Source organism: Melospiza georgiana, chromosome 8 (assembly GCF_028018845.1).
Source record: "Melospiza georgiana isolate bMelGeo1 chromosome 8, bMelGeo1.pri, whole genome shotgun sequence".
Taxonomy (NCBI): domain Eukaryota; kingdom Metazoa; phylum Chordata; class Aves; order Passeriformes; family Passerellidae; genus Melospiza; species Melospiza georgiana.
In genome coordinates this window covers 11,385,529-11,404,480 of record NC_080437.1, presented here as the reverse complement: position 1 = coordinate 11,404,480, position 18,952 = coordinate 11,385,529, and the positions used below count along the sequence as shown (strand labels likewise).

The following is an 18,952-nucleotide window of genomic DNA, read 5'->3' as shown; positions in this document are numbered from 1 at the left end:
ATGCCACAAAAATATGAGGCATCATTACTGCATTAAAGTGGAAGATTCTGAAAGGGCCATAAAGTGCTACTGAAACTAATTATAACAAGCACACATTTATTCAGGTTAAACTACCAAAAGACCAGTAAAGGAGTTACAGATTGTCTCCTCATGAATGCCAATAGAAATCAAAGTAGTTAATGTGATTGCCATGAACACCAAAAGAATTAATTACCAGGAAAAAGGATATATATTTTTATAGCTTAAACAGTTATTCTTTTTTTAAAAAAATATTTCTACTGGAGAAAGACTTTCCAAAATTATTTCTACTGGAGACTATAAGACTTGGCTTAAAAATTGCAGCCTTTTTCTGGATTCCAAATGGAGAAGGTGCAGATGGATGATATGGTAGCAATGTATGGCAGTAAATACTTTATAAAGACCTCATTGCTGGCTTCACTTTCCTGCAAAGTTCAAATCACTTCCTACCCAGTTTTAGTTGTCAGTGTATTCATTCTGGTTAGAATATTGGATGAAATATATTTCTATTTAATGTGTATCTCACAACAGCTTTGAGAGATTATCTTCAGGGTTTTGGGTTTTTTTCTGTAAGCAATGATCCCTCTCCTCTAGTTCATTTTTGAAGAGTAAAATGCCAGAGAATAATTAAAGCTAATTTGTCTGGGAGATGCACTGAAAAACTTTCTGAAGCAAAGGCTGCTAGAGAAACCTATCTTCCATTTAGTGCTGGCTCTTAAATGTAGGTGGTAGTCAGGAGTTCCTTCATTTTCAGCTGTCTAAGAGCTCAAATGGGTTTCCCAAAGTATGGCAGCAGTGGTAACTCACACCTCTCTGCAGTCCCTCTGCCACAGGGGCCAGATATTGCTGTCCCACCTTGTTATGGGCTGCCATGCTTTGGGGGCAAACCTCCTGCCTCCATCTGCTTCAGCTTAGAGCCCATCCTGCCCTGGCAGGAGCATCCAGACACTCACATCTACAGACTGGGACCAGGGGAGGCTGCAGTTACCTTCAGCTGCCAAAATCAAACTCCATTTTAAAAATTCACCTACCACTCTTAAAATTGCATGTCAGTTTGCTCTTCTGGCACCTAAGTATGAATTGTTGATATGTAGTCCTGTGAAGTAATAGTTTTACACTATTTTTTTCTCTCTGTGTGAAACAAACAGTACAGGTCTGCATAAGACACTGCAGGCAAGTGAACTGACACAATTTCCTCCCTGAAGGAAGATGTTGTCAGCATGTTGACATAGCAGGACCATGGCTGCTTAAAGGAGAGGGAATAAAAAATTAGTGTAGAAAACAAAGTAAAATACTGAGCTTTCATAAGGTGTACTAAGATGGGCTGATTGCAGCAGCAAAGATGTTAGAATTTAGTAATAGCTCCATGTGCACAATCAGCAGTAAGATTTTACCTCTGTACTGCTTTAGGAGCTGAGATTTCTCATGAGGAGATTTTTGCTGACGTCTGCATGGTTGTCCTTTCAAAAATTTCTTTTGCTGCAACACCACCTGAGACTCCCAAACACAAAAGTTTGGGAGGTCACAGCAATGGAGTGACCAGGCTCTCCTTTTGGAGCAGCAGTAATTGCCAGCAATCCCTCGAGATTCATTTCTTATCTTTATTTCCAAACATTATAAATGTCCACACAGCAGGCACAGCTCTATGAGATGACACTGAGACAGCCTTTTCCCTGTCTGCTTGAACAGCTCCCCACCCTCTGCTTTCACCTGGAGGTGATACAGTTGTCCCAGTCTGGCAGAGCAGAGCCTTGAGCCCAGGGTGTCCCCCAGGCAGTCAGGGTGCCACTGCTGGGGAGCATCACTCACCTCCCCACGGGCCCTGCACAGGGAGGATGAGCTCCCAGGGGAGCAGGGGATGCTGTGCCAGCCCTGCTGCTCCTGCCAAAGCTCCCTTAGGCACTCCCTCCTTGTGGGAGCTCCTGGGACACGTCTCCTAGCAATTAAAACCCCTGCAGCCAGATTTCTCAGCTGAGCCTCTTAGATCTCAGTTCACGTCCTGCTCAGTAGTCTATTAGTGGTGTGCTGTCTTCTTAGAGCCCTCCTGCTTGTGTTAACTATGTCTCTGCCCAAGCATGAAAACCAAACCATTGTTTTGGTGTTACCCATTTGGGCTCAGCCCCTCAGAGCTCAGGACTGATGGCCTAGTGCTGATCCTGTGTGATGCAGACACTGGGACAGACCCTGGGAAGGTCCCAATGTCTCTCAGTACCCATTGTTGAAACTGCTCTTTCTAGCTTACAGAACCACCACAGAACACCTGAGCTTGCTGCTCTGCCAGCTGAGGCGTCCTACTGATGCTTCCCAAATCCAGCAGATTTTGCTCAGTTAGGAGCAGACAGACACAGTAAATGTTCAGTTTACTCTATGTGATTGCCCCTCTTTTCAGATGAGCAGTTATAAGAATGTCTGATATCAGACAGCTCTGTTCCCCTCAGAGACAGTGAGGCCATACAAAAGCCCTCATTTTATCTGATAAAGTCCTAATTAGCATGAGGCAATGAGGGTAGAAGTGCCATGAAGTCAGTAGTAAAGTCCTCACAATCTTTGGGAAATGGGACTCTGCTCTACATGCCTGACCATCCAGCATTTGGGGTGGGAGTAATGCTGCTTCAAAACAACTGGTTCCCTCATCTTTTTTCCCTGTTTGGTGCAGTTTATTGTTCCTGACTTCTTTCTTGATGAAGGACTTCCTCTACAAAAGATCACAATTAAGTTTATGTGCTTATTCAAAATAATTCAGTGGTTCCGTTTCCCAAAACTCTAGGAGCTGCCCGGGGATGATTGTTTGTCAGCTTCTGTTCTGGTTTTTGGATGTGTGTTGGTTAGTTATGACGAGTCACATCTGTCACATGAAGTCTAATAATGAATGAGGTTTGAAGGCCTCTTGACTGCCCATCTCAAGCAAGCACATACAAATAAGCTGAGGCTGCACACTGACCTGGCTCATCATCTCCGTGGTTCTGAGCTCCAACCAGGCTAAAATGATGGTGCCACAGATGGTGGAGGAAGCTCTTTTAAGATAACTAATAGCTGCTTTGTGGTGATTTCTGGTTTTTCTCTTCTTAGCTTCTCGCAATAGAGGTGAACACACCGGAGAAATTCAGCTCGACGGCCGACGTGGTGATTCACTTGCTGGACACCAATGACAATGTCCCCAAGTTCTCCTCTGACTACTACATTGCCAGGATCCCTGAGAACTCCCCAGGGGGCTCCAATGTAGTTGCTGTTACAGTAAGTTTCATTCGCCTCTTAAGAAATGTTCTCTTTCCTGGGTGTCTGTGGAAACAGTTCAAGTACCTTAAAAATAGTGGACAGGGCAAATAGCAAATCTTACTCAACATTTGACTTCTGGACCAAACTCCAATTATTTTCCAGAATCAATCCAGAAAAAAAGCATTTTGGGAAAAAAATAAAGTTTTAGGCAAATATTATTTAGAACAACAAGGGCCATCTGCTTTTCAGACAAATCCCATGGCCTTTGGGTATTAAGAAAGCTTCAGCCAAATCAGTGTCCAGTGGGAAGATTCAGTTATGGCTAAGTGGAATTGGATTTACTGGATTTGCTTGCTTAAGTATGAGTAAAAAGAAAACAAGATGGCTGCTTAGTAGGTATTAGTCTCCTCCTCTTGGGAGGAACCTGGCTGCTAAAGGAATCATGAAACAGTTGATGAGGGCAAGAATATAAAATGAAAGTGCTCAGTACTGAGAAAAAAAGATCCTTATGTATGCATCTTCTCACAGTGGGAAAAATATGCCTATAGATTTTACAGTATCTTGCATTTTCATACAAAGAAATTCAGGGTTGTTACATGGGCCCTGAGTGCTGGAGGAGCATTTTCAGCTGCTTCTCTCTAATGCAACTGCTGAGACTGGAAAATGCCCTCATGTCACAAAGCCAAGAAAGCTCCTGGCCACCTGGGCCTTGGTGGGGGATGCAAGTCACCTTGCAGAGGCCACACAGGTAAGGAGGGTGCAGGCAGGTTGCCAGAGATCTCCAGCAGAAGCTGGCAACATGTAAGAAAGATGATTAAATAACCAGAATAATAAAGTGCTGAAGGCAAATTTTAGCAATGGAAGAATCAAAGAACTGAAACATAAACAATAGAGAAAAGGTTATTGCATGAAACTAATAAGAAATCTGTTAGAGACTCTTAAACATAACTATCTTTGAGGTAAAAGGAATAAAAAAAATCTAGGATGTGGATAGCAAAAAAAGAAGAGATTTAAAAATGTTTGCAGAAGCAATAAAACTTCTGAGCCAAAGTGCACAGGAATGTGTAGCTGAAGGAGCCCATGTAAAATTTAGTCATGTGCTGTCAACTCAGTACTTGACCCAGGTTCACAACTATATGTGAAAACTAAGATGTTTCAAGTACTCAGAATGGCAATTCTGGAAGAAGTCCCAGGTATGCAGATGTTTTAAGTGAAGTCAGACAGTACTAAACTAGGCTGTGGTCAAAATCATGGGGTTAGAGAATCTGACAAGCTCATGCCAAAGAACAAAACTACATCTACCAGTAGGGCTGCAGGTGTGTTATGTTAATCATGCAGGAATCAAAGACATTGTTCCAGTTCTCAGATATTTAAACAGGGAGATGAATGAATCAACCAGCACCACCATGAATTTTGATGGCCAGATACAAAGTTGTAAGACCTCCTCAGAGCTATCAGAGGAGCAGGAGCTTATGGAAATAGCTGCTACCAAATCAATAGCTTTCCTAAGCCTGAGCTAAGAAAGGAAGCCAACAAGAGTATGAAACAAAGATATCATCTGGTAGCAGTATATGCATTATTAAAAGTCACACAGGCACACGAGTGATTAAAATATAAACAAAGCTGAAATACAATGTATAGATTGAAACATTTGTAATTCATTACTACAAATTGACTTAATTAAACAAGCAGAAGCTTAAAAATACAATATAAGAAGTAAATAATTTTGTCTAGGGAATATTCATTAATGTTTAACTGATAATTAGGAAGGTCTGAGAGCTGGCAGTGTGCTCATGTCACTGAGATTATCTCCATCTCCATCTCTATCACAGGAGGAGGAGGTAACTGTGGATGGATGGGGCCATCTAGCGTCACTCTCTGTGCCAGAGCCCCCGGGCACAGGGACAGCATTCCTGGGGCTGACAGGGACATTTCCTGGTCTTAGGTTGTGCACTTTCTAGGTGCTTATTTGCTCATGCGGCTTCCCACTAAAAATGTGATGCCAAGGAGAGTCAAAAGCATTTGGGCCTGTTAAAATAAAAATGAAACAGTTCTTTTTCCATTTTAGTAAAGTAAAACTCTCTTTTTTTTTTCTTTTCTTAAGGCTACAGATCCAGATTCAGGGCTTTGGGGAGAAATCAAGTACTCTATCTATGGAACAGGAGCAGATCTGTAAGTAACAAGTAAATAAATAAAACTACATAACCTCTAAGTAGCGTTCTGAAAGAATTTTAAAAGAAAGCTAGCAAGGTCATTCTCGGTCTGCTCATTTCCAAGGACATTTATACCATGTTCTTTGTGAGTTCTGTGAACTGCTGCTGTGATCATTAAAAATCTACTTCATCGACCTAAGGAATTCTACCCACAAACCCCCAGAGATACAAAGCAGCTAAAGTATCAATACACAGGATTTGTTCAATCACCATTTGAAAAATACTTGTAAGAGAAAGAGAGATTTTTGGTCTAGTTGTGAAAAGTCAGTTCTACAGAAAAATAATTTCTTAGGTTTTTTTCCCCTTCCCTTTCCATATGGCTTTACAAATAGCTCTTGTCAAGATAAATCAAGGAACACAAGATATTCAAGGATATACACTTCAGCTTTGGAGGTCAGCTGCACTGGCTGTTAAAAGCCTTTCATATATTTAAATATAATAGTCCTGCATCAGGAAAAAATGAATTTGATGCTTACTTGATTTGGTAATAATGCCTCCCTCCCTCTCCCTGTCTTTGGGGACAGTGCTGGGGGTAGAACATCTTGAAACACTGGTTCCTTCACACCATGTCCATCCCAGCCCTCCGACATGGCTGGGATCAGTGACATGGCTGTCACAGATATTCCTGCTGGAGCCTGCATTCTGCAAGGCAGGATGCTGGAAATTAATGAAAAGCCTGAGTTTTCAGGCACTCATCTCAAGAATCTTTTTTCCTCGGTACATTATCCACCTGGAGCTAAAGATGAACTCTTCTTGTTAAGGTGAAAACCATTTAGGAGGCACAATCAAAGTCCAAAATCCAAGATGTTAACAGTGAGCCTCTTCTGTAGCCAGAAGGATACACATTTGGGAGCATTTCCACGATGGATTATTTTGAGCTCTTCACTAAGTCTTTAAGCTAGCTGCTAACTGCACAGAGAGAAGCAAGAAAAGGTCATGTCATGCAGGCAGACCTCTTAGGTTTAGAATGCAGCAGCTGGTGGAAAGAAGCTTGAGAAGGTTGTTGACAAAGGATTTAGGGGGAAAAAAATGTAAGCACAACTTCATTCTGATTGGCATTATGAAGCTGCTCAGATTCAGTGTTCTTATGCTGTTGAATGAAGAAATTATGATGTGAACTTTTCTTTTCCTTCTTAAGTATTTTTGTTTGTTTTTCTCCTGCCAGAATGGCATCACTCTGCAAGGCTGGATTGATTTTCTAGCCCTGGCACCTCTAGATGTGCTGAACACACAGTTTGATGCAGATAGGAGAATTTCAGCCAGAGGCACAATGTTTCTGTATTGGATATTACATCAGTGGGTGTGCAGTTGTGTGGGCAGATAGAGGAGTTGTACTGGAGTAAGAGAAATAGTGTTAACTGTTGAAGATGAAACCCATCTGATGGCAATCCTACTTTGGTAATCCAAACTGCCAGTGGGAGCACTTTTATTCTTCCACTAAAACGGGAATGATGAGAGTGCTGTCTGCATGGTTAGGCTGGGCTGAGTGCTGAGGAGGCAGCACAGGCACTGTCTCCTACACAGCTATTCCCACCTACAGGTCTTGGATTTCATCAAAACTTGTATTTGTATTTAACAGGGTTATGAGAACAATTGAAAATTCTAGATTGCTAAATGCCCCTTTTATCATCACTCTCAATTGCATTCAGAGCTGGAATACAGAAAATATTTTGCTACCCTGTACATTGATCAAAGGAAATATAAAAACTTTCATCTGTTGAAAGCTTGGAGCCTACAGTGGCAGTCCATTTTAAAAAGACACTTTTTTGGTATCTCCTCTATAAATCCAAACTTTGGGCTGACACTTTTGACAGTGTCTCTATAATTACAAATGTGTAAAACTGAACTTGCAACAGATAAATCTGAACACCCACTCCATCCTAGTGTCAGTCTATGGAAAAATGGTTATTTTTGGAAAAGATAATTTGCTCTGTGGTTTGGGAGATTTAAGAGCAGATTTTTTTCCTACCCGTTCTGAGAAGTGAAGACCTTAAATATGATATGCATCACACTTCTTTTAGATATTTAGGTGACATAAATCAGTCTTAATTTATGCAGGACATAATCTATTACAGTGTACTTATAAACTTTCAGTTTTAAAGTACACTGTACTTTTAAACTGAAAAAAAAAAAGTAAAAAAATAGGCTTAATGTTTTTCCTTTTAATGCAAGAAAATCACTCAGGGAGAAGGCCATCACACTGAGCATTTACTGAGGACAAAGACTTTTAATGGAAAATGCAGCTAAAATGGCACGAGAGAGAAAACCAGGAGACACTGACAGTTCTCTGGTTTTCAAGCCTAAAGGAACTAGACAAACACCAGGTAGAGTGAAAGATTTGGAAACATCACCCAGAGAGGAATTAGGTGAAGAATGCCAGTGTCTGGGCACAGCATTTCAGTCTTTACAGCCTGGAGCAAAGGTGGGATCTAAACACACATTAAGTGACCAAAAGTCTTCTCCTGCTTCTTTTCCAGGTTCCTAATCCACCCATCAACAGGTATAATTTACACCCAGCCCTGGGCTGTGCTAGATGCTGAAGTGAACTCGAAGTATAATTTCTATGTGAAAGCAGAGGACACAGATGGGAAATACAGCTTGGCTGAAGTGTTTATCACCGTGCTAGATGTCAATGACCACTCTCCAGAGTTCAATGAAAACATCCAGGAGAAGACAATGATCATTGGGTCACCAGTGAAGATAGAGGTGAGAGATGGCACCCTGTGTCACAAAGCTGAGTGCTTTGGAAAAGCCCTGGCTCTGCTCTTTATTCTCAGGGGTCATGATGAATGTCTGAAAGTTGTCTTTTCTTGCAGCTTTATTTTGCACATCCATTTGGACATAACAAATGGATTAAAGTGTAGAATTATAGTATTTACTGACTGCTGAGAAGGAGAAATAAATTCTATAGGCAGAATATAAAGTCCTGTTACAGTATTTGAACAATCAGCTGGGGACAGTCCTGGATTATACAGTGATCACAAGAAGCCCAAACAAGATAAGTGAATTAAAGGGTTTTGAACACATAACCTTTCTGACACCCCTTTGTGTTCAACCACACAACTTAGTTCCCTTCGTTTTGAAGAACCTTATCCAATAATCCAGTGCAGAACAGAAGGTGAAAAAATGCAATAACAATTCCCAGGCTGAACATCCTATTTACACACATTTAAATGCACATCATGATGCCTGATCACACGACACAGAATGTTTGTAGAATAAATACCACAGCACAAAAATTAAGGCAGCTATAGTATATGGCATGGAGCCAATCCCATTGTTCTTTATCACTTCACATTTGTCCCCCACACTGTGAGAGAAGCTCCCAGCTGAGGACCATTTGCATTCTACAGATAGGTACAGTTCAGTTTTTTCCTCTGATTTTATTTCATCTCAGATAGAAGTATTTTATAAAGAAAGGAGCCTAGTCCTGCTGTTTTTCACTAGAAAATGTAGCCTTCATTTCCAAGATGAAATGAAAGCAGCCCAGTCATGGCACAGATGCTCTCAGAAGTGAATGCTCAGAAGGTGTTTGTCCTCAGGCAAAGATACAAACAATAACACCTTTGTTTTTCACACTTCCCCTATCAGGCCATAGACCAAGATGCAGAAGAACCCAACAACATTGTGGATTATTCCATCATGCAAGCAGATCCAGCCAATGTGTTTGATATAGACCAAAGCACCGGGGAGATCAAGCTGAAGTCCTATATCCGATCTCTGGACATCATCCACAACATCACAAACAATAAAGACTGCATATGGTCATTGGTGGTCCAGGCCAAAGACAGAGGCTCCCCATCCTTCAGTACCACAGCAGTTCTGAAGATTGATATCACAGAAGAGGTAAGCAAATGTTTCAGAAAAATCCTTCTGGGAGACAATCCCTGAAAGGCACCAAAGGGTAGACATTGCTTGCTCCATTTGAGACTTGCTTGCCAGCTCTGTTTTGCAGAGTGTTTCTATAGCCTTGTGGTGAAGTTGGATTCTACAGCCACAATTGTGAAAGATATTTTGATATCATATAATTTATATTATGCTCCTACCTTTGTACCTTGCAAAGGTACAAAGGTAGGAGCATAATATAACTGGGAGATGAGTTTTATGTTAGAGATTGTTAGATATGAATTAAGGTCTATAGACTTCTGAGAGTAAAGGTAAATCCCAACTGCCAAAGTTCTGCTTTTTTATTTTCATCCAGGAGAAGGAAAAAACCCTTTTTCCCTTACAAAAAAATGAGTGGAAAAAAGCTGGGGGCAGAGTGAACTAAATCAGAGAAATCAACCTAAGTGACATAGGAAAAGTGAGAAAAAACTTTACAGAAATGCTTTAAAGTACATAGAACTTTGGATGGGAGTTCAATAATTGCAATATTATTAGCAGATGAAACAAGACTCTAAAACAGTCTTGCACATGTAGGTTGAGATTTTCCTTAGTCCAGCTTTTAAGTCAGCTGAAGAACAAGCAGCAATTTATGGTGTGCAGCACACGCTTGCACAATTCTTATTTATTGTAACTGCCTTGCCATGCCTTTAAGTAGGTGCCAGCAGGGAGGAAATGGGCTTTAAAGCAGATGAGAAACACATCATTAGCCTGACAGTCTCTGGACCACACACATAAATAGGGCAAAGATGCAAATCTCATCTTGCAGACAGCAGCTGGCCTTCTCTTTGTTTGGTCACAATGCTCCCACTGCTCTTAGGTCTGTTATAATCTTCCTCTGTTTACTCCATCTCCTCTCATTCCCCTGGTACTCTGAGGCACATTCATTTGATAGTTTCTGTACACAGTTCAGAGCCTGCTGGACTGCCAGGGGACTTGGGTCTGCCCCAGCAGGGCAGTGCCTACATGGGGCTGCCTTTGGGGCCAGCCAGCCCTGTGAGTGTGAGCTGGGCTTGCTGCTGCAAGGCTCTGCCATGTGGAGCTGGGGGACTCCAGGGTGTCTGTGGTGAGTCTAGAGATTTAGCTGTTCTTACAGATACAAAGGAAATGCCCTGCGTAACACTTGGATTTCTCATGGAAATGAAGTTTTGGTGGGTTTTATACAACAAACAAGAACTGCTGCCCACAGCCAAGAGTGGGAGTAGTTGCCCTCCCTGCCTTGCTTCCAGGCTCCTCACATGCTGCATGTTTCAGGAGTGCATGGCAGCAGGTGGACCCAGGCCCAGGCCTCAGACATGTCCCTGCTGGTGGCCACCAGCCTCCCCTCCCTCCTGGGTGAGCTGGAAACCTCTCTGTCAGCATGTGGGGCTGGTGGGTGTGAGTGGAGGGAGGGTGTCCCACACCTCCCTGCTGGAGGACATCATGTCCCTGAACCAGTTTAAGAAGGACAACTAGAAGGAAAACAAAAGTAGCTGACACTTTGGGATAAGGAGTTTCCTGAATTTTCTTCTAGTGCTTGAAGCAATAGCAGTATCTGATGGAAGATGGTGTCCTGTATGAAGTCCCCTGTCTGCTCCCTTTTCTCCCCCTCCAGGGGTATATATTTGGCACAAGGTGAGGGAGAGCCCTCCTCATAAAGTCTGAAGGGGAAGCAGAGAGCATGTAATGACATAGATTTCCTCACACACAGTTCTTTTCCTTTTTCCCATGCTCTTCTTGATGCCAAGTCCCAACAGAGAGTCTGAGATAGCAACAGCATCTTCTTTCTTTGAGTAGGTTTCTTGAGCAGGATCTGGGCTACTAATCTAGTGTCACATCCTCCATGACCTTTTGTACATGTCTCTATTACTTCTTCCATGGCTTGTAATGATTTGGGTTGGTTAGATTGGGGGATTTTTTATCCCATAGCATCCCATCTTTTTTGCAGAAACAGATTTCAGTTTGCAGGTACATGAGATGCAGTGCCAGTGTCCAAAAGCCCTGGTCACCGCCTGTGTCCCAGGGACAGACAGTCACTGCTAACATTTTGTGAAGAAAACAATCTCTTGGTGTAGGCATACTGCAAACACACTCTGTCTCTCTCTCTCTCTTTCTCTGAGGCTGTTACAAATGTGCATTTCATCCAGCTGTATAAAGGCTCTTATTTCACTGTTTGGTGGGCATTTATGTATTACTGATTTTGGATAAGGAGGATATTTTTGAATGCATCCTCTAGAGGTTTCCTGCAGTGTTAATCACAGTAAGTAATTAAACAGGCATATTTTCTGATTAACGTTTACCATTGCAATTAGCAGAAGTCTGTGCCCTTCGAGATGGATGCCTTGTGGCTAAGTTCAGCAGTATTGCACATCAAAAGGACCTTCTCTTGGAATAATAGAGTGCTAAAAGAATCCAAAGGCCTTTTAATTTAACTGAGTCTGATTTTATGGAAATTGGCATTGAGGGGCATCTCTTAATATCCTATCCTTTCACAACAAATAAAAAATGCTCTTTCACAGAATGAAAAAAACATATGCTGGAAAAGCCAGTCTTTTTCCATCCATATGTCTCACTCAGAAATCTATTCCTGCCTGATATTTTCAGAGAAGGCTGATTCCCACTCCTGTTCCTGAAAGTTGGCCTGATGGGGGCATCCCTTGGCCTCTTGATGACTCCACTGAGGTTCTGCAAATGTAGAGGGGGCGTTTATTTACACCTCCTCACAGGCTGAGCCTTAAGTCCATATTTAGACGGCATAATCTGTAGTTCTTAATAGCTTTGACCACTCATTTAGACTTCTAAATATAGCTGGTGAGTCTCCGTTTTAGATTCTCTTAACTGAAAGGTTCAACAAAAATCTCTGAAGTAACATTGAGATCTTCTGTTTCATGCTAATGGCACTGAACGGCCCTTGCCACATTTGCAGAGCAGTTAGCCTCTTCTTTCCACAGTTTCATGGACTTGAAATGAATATTGGTTTGATTTGAGAAGTCTTGCTTCGTGCTGGTGTTTGTATTGCAAAGTGCTGCAAACAAAGCCTTCATATACAGTGACAGCACTGAGCTTTGGGATAAGCACTGCAGGGGCAGCTGGTGTTCTACCTCGGATCAGGAGTCACTTCTGAAGCAAATCTCCTGATCATCCCCACATGCTGTGGGATGGCCTGCGCCTCACATAGCTCCAAGCACACAAGGTGGATTCTTTTAGAGGAAAATGTGTTTTGGAAGCACACCTAGTGTGCCAGGGCACCAACAGGCAGCCCCTCCCTGCAACCAGGCTAGAACAAAACCCCAGAAACACTGAATGTGTGGAAGTGGGCTCCTCAGAAGCAGCTGCTTCATTGCACAGATTGTACAGATCCACTTGCTCCAGTCAACAGAGCCCATGCTGCCTGTAACACAATCATTGAACCAAACAGTTACGACAGAGTCCAACTCCAGCACTGCCAAGTCCATCACAAAACCATGTCCCTTAAGTGCCACATCTACAAATAATCTGCAATAGCTTGGGCTCTTAACAGGTTTGCCTACTTACTTAGACTCCTAAATATAGCTGGTGAGCCTTAGCTGCTCTTGTGATTGAAGAGCTCAACCACATTCCTTCTGGGTCCAGCTTCTGGATACTTGGCCCACGTGCTCTGCTCACTGCAATCCATGCATTAGGAAAGGCTCTTGAGAAGCTGCCACAGCCAAAAAATCCCCAAAAAACAGCAGAGCATTATCTTCTGTGAGCAGTGGTATTTTGGTATTTTAACTCCCTTGATGACTGTTAAGGAGTGTTTCTTCCATGTCCCAACTCACAGAGATGTGACAGCTTTCATTTAATCATGTATCTGCTCTTATTTTATGTGCACCAGAAAAACCAGTACCCTTCAAAATGCAGCAAGCCTTTTAGGAAAAAACAACAGCTTCAGCAATTCAACAAATAGTGGCACTATTTGTTGAGCTGGCTACATCACACTGCTGGTAATCAACACAAGGACTTGATGTTTTAAATGTGCACTTCCTGTAAGTCTCTCTGCAACCTGGCTAAGATTATGACATTCCTGGCCTGTATTGCAAGTTATTCCTTCTATTTATCCTGCCAGTGTAATGGCCATGACAAACAACCTCTCCCACTGTGTGCTTACAAAATGTCTGATGTTTTTATGCAGAACAGTTGTTGTCCAAGGCTAATTCCAGGCAAAGCTTTGTATAGTAGAGGTCAAGTAACTAAAATAGAGGCTGAACCAGCTAGCTGTTAATGGGTTTAGTTTTGGTATTAATCATCTCTTCATCACTGGAAGCTCTGAACAGATGCCAGATTTTCTGAGGCCAAGCAACTGAATTAAGCCAAATGTCAAAACTCTCCATACAATTTTTTATCTGTTCTTACCTCTGCAGCTGTAGTACATGGGCAACATGTATTTCTGTCTAATCTCATTTATTCAAGGTTTTCAAATACCTAGTCAAATACTCTTCAGCCATCAGTGCCTTCCTATAAAATAGATCTTGACAAAACTCGTAACAGGTGGACTCAGGTCACATACTACTTAGCAGGGTTTATCTGACACTTAATTTATCTGACTTTCACATGAAGTTAAGTAAGCCAGGGTAGAATTTCTATCATCTGATGGGATTTAAGTACAAAAAAATCCATGTAATGCAGAACAGCAAAGCTGATGTGAGTCTAAGCTCCACCAAAGTCATGGGCTGCTTTGCTTTAAGTTTCTAGTTCAGGTCTACTCCTAATTAAGTACTGGAAGAACTCTCTGTACAACAAAATGATGAAAATTTGTCCCTACCAGCCCAGTGACATGGTCTGTGAGTTCCACTAGCATTTCTTTGCTACTTTCTTGTTGGCAATGGGACACATTCAGGGTAGGAGAAGAGTGGGCTTGATAAAGTGTTTGAGATAGGTTGTGAAAAAACAGAAATTAAGGCAAGGAGGTGTTTATTAGCTAATTTACATGCCCCTAGTTTATGGATGTGATATTAATGACAAGAGGTACTCTGAAGCACACTCTGGGATACTCTTAGTCATCTTCTCCCACAGACTGGGGAGGGCAAAGAGATGGGCATCCTAGATTAGAGTCACACAGGGAAATCCATCTGATCAACAAGTCAGAGGTTCAAGTCCAAGCTACTGACAAGGTTCTCCTTATACACACTGTCTTTGAAACCTATTTTAGCATATGGTAACTACTGCTCCAGAGGGGTCCTTTTCTCCCCATTGACAAAGAGCTGGGAGCTTAGACCTCTAACTAAAACACAGCTCACTGGACATGCAAAGTTTGGGTGGATTCCCTCCTGCAGTCAAAGACAGGGGACTAGGGCACAGTGGACAGCCCTGTCTTTCTGCAGCCACACATCACTCTATGACCAGCTCTCAGTAACCACACCTGAGTGTGAATGTGCCATTTCTGAAGGCTCTCCTGGCCTTACACAGCACTATGTCTGTTCAGACACCACCTGTATTCACAATGAACTTCTCTTGGAAATGCAGTCCAAGGATAGGCTACCACACCCTGAATAAGGGTGATCTATGTGCCATGCCTCTAGGCTTTATTCCCCAATCAGCCAGGTGTTTATATGTGCTTCCTAACTTCTGTTACTGTTTCTGGATTCATTTCAACATCATTGCAACCGCCTCCTCTCCTGTGCCTAGTTCAACACTTAGCTCCCTTTATTTTATAGGCTCTCTATCCTGTGCACATTTCAGCCTAGTTCCCCAGCTGTATTTATAATAGATACTGGCCTCTTTCAAATATAACCATGTGAGGGTTGACCATTTCTCTTATTTTTGATATTTCCAGATCAAGTCCAGGGTAAAATCCTATATTTTAGGCCTCAAGAAGCGTCCATGGACAATATATGGAATATGCATGAGTGGCGTCCTTTCCACCATTTCTGTTACAATGGTGATCTCCACCATCATGTACTGGAAAAGTGTGAAAAGATCCAAGCTCCACCCGCAGGGCAAAATCCGCAAAATTATACGGGGACCTCCAAGACGCACAGTGTGCTGAGCTGGAAAGTGAACTGGCCATTCATTTGTCCTTAATATGCCATATGTAGCTTATGTCATTGCTGATTTCTTCTCTTTCTATAAACAAAGCTCTTTAGCTCCACTTATCTCCCCTACCTCAAAGAGTTTTGTTATGTCTGTAAAAGAGTACTTGAAAACAGAATGCAGCACATATCTGCTAACTACTCATTTGTACACTGACGTTTTATAAGCAGAAGCTTTCTCCTAATCCTTTTCAATGCCATGCTCAGTAATTGAGCCAATTATTTTCTTGCTCCATTCTTGCAAGTTAAACACTATGGTGACATGCAGGAATCTGCCCTAATTTGGTGGCAGTACTTCTGTAAGCTTTTGTGTTCAAGTCATCTACCTCACAGTACTATAATGTTTACCCATACTCCAGCCTCATCTAAATTCTCCACCCCTGGACTGGACTGGCTGTGTGACTCTCATATTTTTTTTAGAGACAACTTCCGTCAATCAGCTCTACTTGTAACATATTTTGGACAAATGAAATTTCTGGGTCACTGTCTGTCCCCTGGAGTAAGTCATGTGTTTTCTTTGTACTCCTTTACAGACTCTTCACAAAGGGCCTATGGCCGCCTTTTTGATGCAAACTAAAGATAACCCCATGAAAGCCTTAGGAGTGCTAGCTGGTGTCATGGGCATAATGGTGCTGATAACTATCATGATCTCTACTGCCATGTTCTGGCGCAACAAGCGGTCCAACAAAGTCATGCCGGTGAGGAGGATCATAAAAAAGAGACAGGCGCCGCCATCCCGGACGGTCAGGATGGAGTGGCTGAAGTTCAAGAGGCCCAGCAACGCTGCAGAGAAGTTTGTGGTTGAGGAGGACGTGAAGAGCCTGCACAATGAGAACAGCAACAATAACGTGCAGGTTGTCCCTGTGCCGCCGGCAGCCCCCGTGCCCCCGCCACCCCCTGCCCTGGCTCCCCGAGGCGATGGCCCAGGGTGGCGGGTGCCAACCGTGTCCGGCTCCCTCACTCCCAAGCACATCATCAAGCCACCGAAGAAGAAAGGTCACAGCAGCACCCACAACGCCCTTGTGTCAGAGCTCAAAATGAGGTTTGAGAAGAGGAACGCAGCTTTCGGGGAGCCCCACATCTAGGTGCTCTCAGCAGCCCCAGAGACTGCAGACTGTGGCTGGGAACGTTTTTACTTGCTGTCTCTTCCCTGTGTCTGTCAGCACCCTGTGAACCAGAGCAGCTTCTCGCTGTGATAGCCACCCCTCACCTTCTGCAAGCACCATCATGACTGCTGTTCCCTTGGCCATGTCCCATGGGCCCTCCTGCAGCTGAGTCTGCCCACGGTGCTGAGTGTGCCAGCCACAGTCTTCCCCAGGTGAACAGGGACTCAGGCTGCCCCTGGTTTGGAGGTCTCTACCCAGAGCTTGGGTTTTCAAACAAGAGGCTCTGCAGCCAAGACCCTGGTGGATGCTTCTTCTGACCTGGTCTGGCAGGTGGGTTTGAGGTGTCTGAAAACCCATCACTTCAAATCCCAGACCCATTTTTGAAGATGTGGCAGCAGCACTGAGTCAGTTGCAGGTCTCCTACAGCAGTGGCACTGCTGTGTCCTGTGCACAGTGTGCTTTGCAGCAGCTGGCGGAGCGATGTGCTCCTGGCCTCGGTACCTTCATTCCCAGAAGGTAAGCAGGCAGGCTTGGAGAAGTTCTTCCTTTTCCTGCAGCTTACTCTGGGTTTTGCCAGAGCGCATTGACATGATGCTGTGCTTTGCTTCTGCCCTGGACTTGCCTGCTGGGGAGAGATTGGAGGGGCACCTCAGCCTTCCCTGGACCAGCAGGGGCAAGATTTGAGCATGGAAGTTCAATAGCAGCCCTCACTCGGCACTGCCTCCTTCTGACACTGTGCTCCAAAAGAGCAGGAGCCCAGCAGGAGAAGGACATGAATAAAAACACTGGGAAGACAAGGTAAAACTGAGAAGCAAATGATAAGTGGAAGACAGAGACAAGTGCTGTAAAGTTGCATACGTTGGTCAGGGAAGTGTCTGGAAAGATCATGTGGTGTTGTACACTGCTAGCAGAAGGTGTCAAGAAATATATTTCATCACCTCTCCTGACTTGTTGCTGGGACTGGTGTGTGCAAAAGGAGGTTTCCATAAAATATTCAGGCTTTTCTTATCAGTATTTCTGAGTGAATTAAACAACATTTAATGGGAGGGGACTGGCAGGGCAGCTGACAGGTTTTTCTTTTCCTGTTACGTGACAGTAGAAAGGCAGCAAGAGCAGAGCACTTTTTTCACTGGATCTATCCCTCAGGTTTGTTTCTGAGGAGATGTTTTTCAGCTGGGCCTGGCTGTTTCCCATCCCCTGGGGAGAAGGCAGCACGGACTGACCGAGCTGGCTGTGGAGCAGCACCCTGCACTGTGTCTCTGAGAGCCAGCCCTGCAGAGAAGCTGTGCTGTCATGGTACCAGGAACATCAAGGTGGGGAGCACTCCGTGTTAATTCAAGGGGTTCATGAGAGTTCTCCAGCTGTCATTTCAGTTGACCAGCAGACCTGGCCCTCAGGATCTCCTCTCACTCCAGCAGCTGAAATAATTCCCCTTTTTGCACCAGGACTTCATCAGTTTAGGAGATAGCTGGTTGAATATGAAATTATGCACTTACAAGGAAAATCTTGTATTTTTTTAACTTCAGTTCAATCTGCCTAGAGGCCATAGTGCTCGTGGCTCACGTCACCCGTGAGCTGAGCCAGCAGCTGTAGCCAAGAGATCCAGGAGAGTCCCAGCTGGGGGCCAAGGCAGGAGCGCTGCTCCCAGAGCCTCTCCTGTCACATCTCTCCTTTTCTCCACTGTTTTCTTGCTTATCCCTCCTCCTGGGGCACTGTGATGTGAGGCCAAGTTCTCACCTGTCCAATCACCTCGTCCTTGTTCCCTGGCCATAAGCTGGCCAGAGGGAGGGGACATGCAGCCCCTGACCCCACTCCTGCTGCCCTGTGCAAGCACCTGCCTTCTGCTGGCTGGGTGTCTGCAGGTTCTGCAATGTTCCCCCAAGTCCCTGATTTATTCCCCATTCCACTGTCTTCCCAGTTTTGTGTTATTGCCAGTATTCAGTGTTCATTCTCTAATGAGGAAAGCCTATAAAGACCATTCAATTAAGTCAGATTTAACAGGAATTACAGGCTTATAGTCTTAGAGATTATATTTAAGAGGCAATAAAGATGTTTTATTACTATGTTGTGAGAGTCTTTCCCAGTTACTCTGTATTTCAACTTGAAGAGTTTTTTTTAATAAAAAAAAATTTAAAATCTGCAAAAGGTGCTTCTGTGCTTGGTGTGCTTCTGCTAGCAACGATGCCTTGTGCTCACCTGTTACATTACCAGACAGCCACAGGCAGCCAGGCCACTTTTATGGTGACCAAATGGACCCTTCTGCAGGCTGTGAGTCAGGAGAGGGGCTGTGTGGTTTTGGACACCAGCAGGCTGGAAGGAGGGGAGGTGAGAAGCAGGATGCCATTGGCACAGGCCATGGGCAGGGTCACAGAGAGCCCTGGCCGAGCTCCTGTGGTACAGAGCACTGCAGCTGGCCCCAGGGGCAGGGGGGCAGCAGGGTCAGCCTGTGCCAGTGCCCGGGGTCTGCAAATTGCTATGAACAAATCCA

General features: G+C 43.7%; 1 protein-coding gene across 1 annotated transcript in view; it reads left to right on the top strand.

Moving 5' to 3' along the window:
- CDHR1 (cadherin related family member 1) overlaps positions 1–16,443 on the top strand; it is a 42,730-nt gene extending 26,287 nt beyond the window's left edge. Inside the window, exons 13-17 of the mRNA XM_058029254.1 lie at positions 3,088–3,252; positions 5,339–5,406; positions 7,925–8,153; positions 9,039–9,293; positions 15,892–16,443. Coding sequence (XP_057885237.1) covers positions 3,088–3,252; positions 5,339–5,406; positions 7,925–8,153; positions 9,039–9,293; positions 15,892–16,443 — 1,269 coding nt within the window. The remainder of the gene's footprint in view (positions 1–3,087; positions 3,253–5,338; positions 5,407–7,924; positions 8,154–9,038; positions 9,294–15,891) is intronic.
- Positions 16,444–18,952: the final 2,509 nt, after the last annotated feature.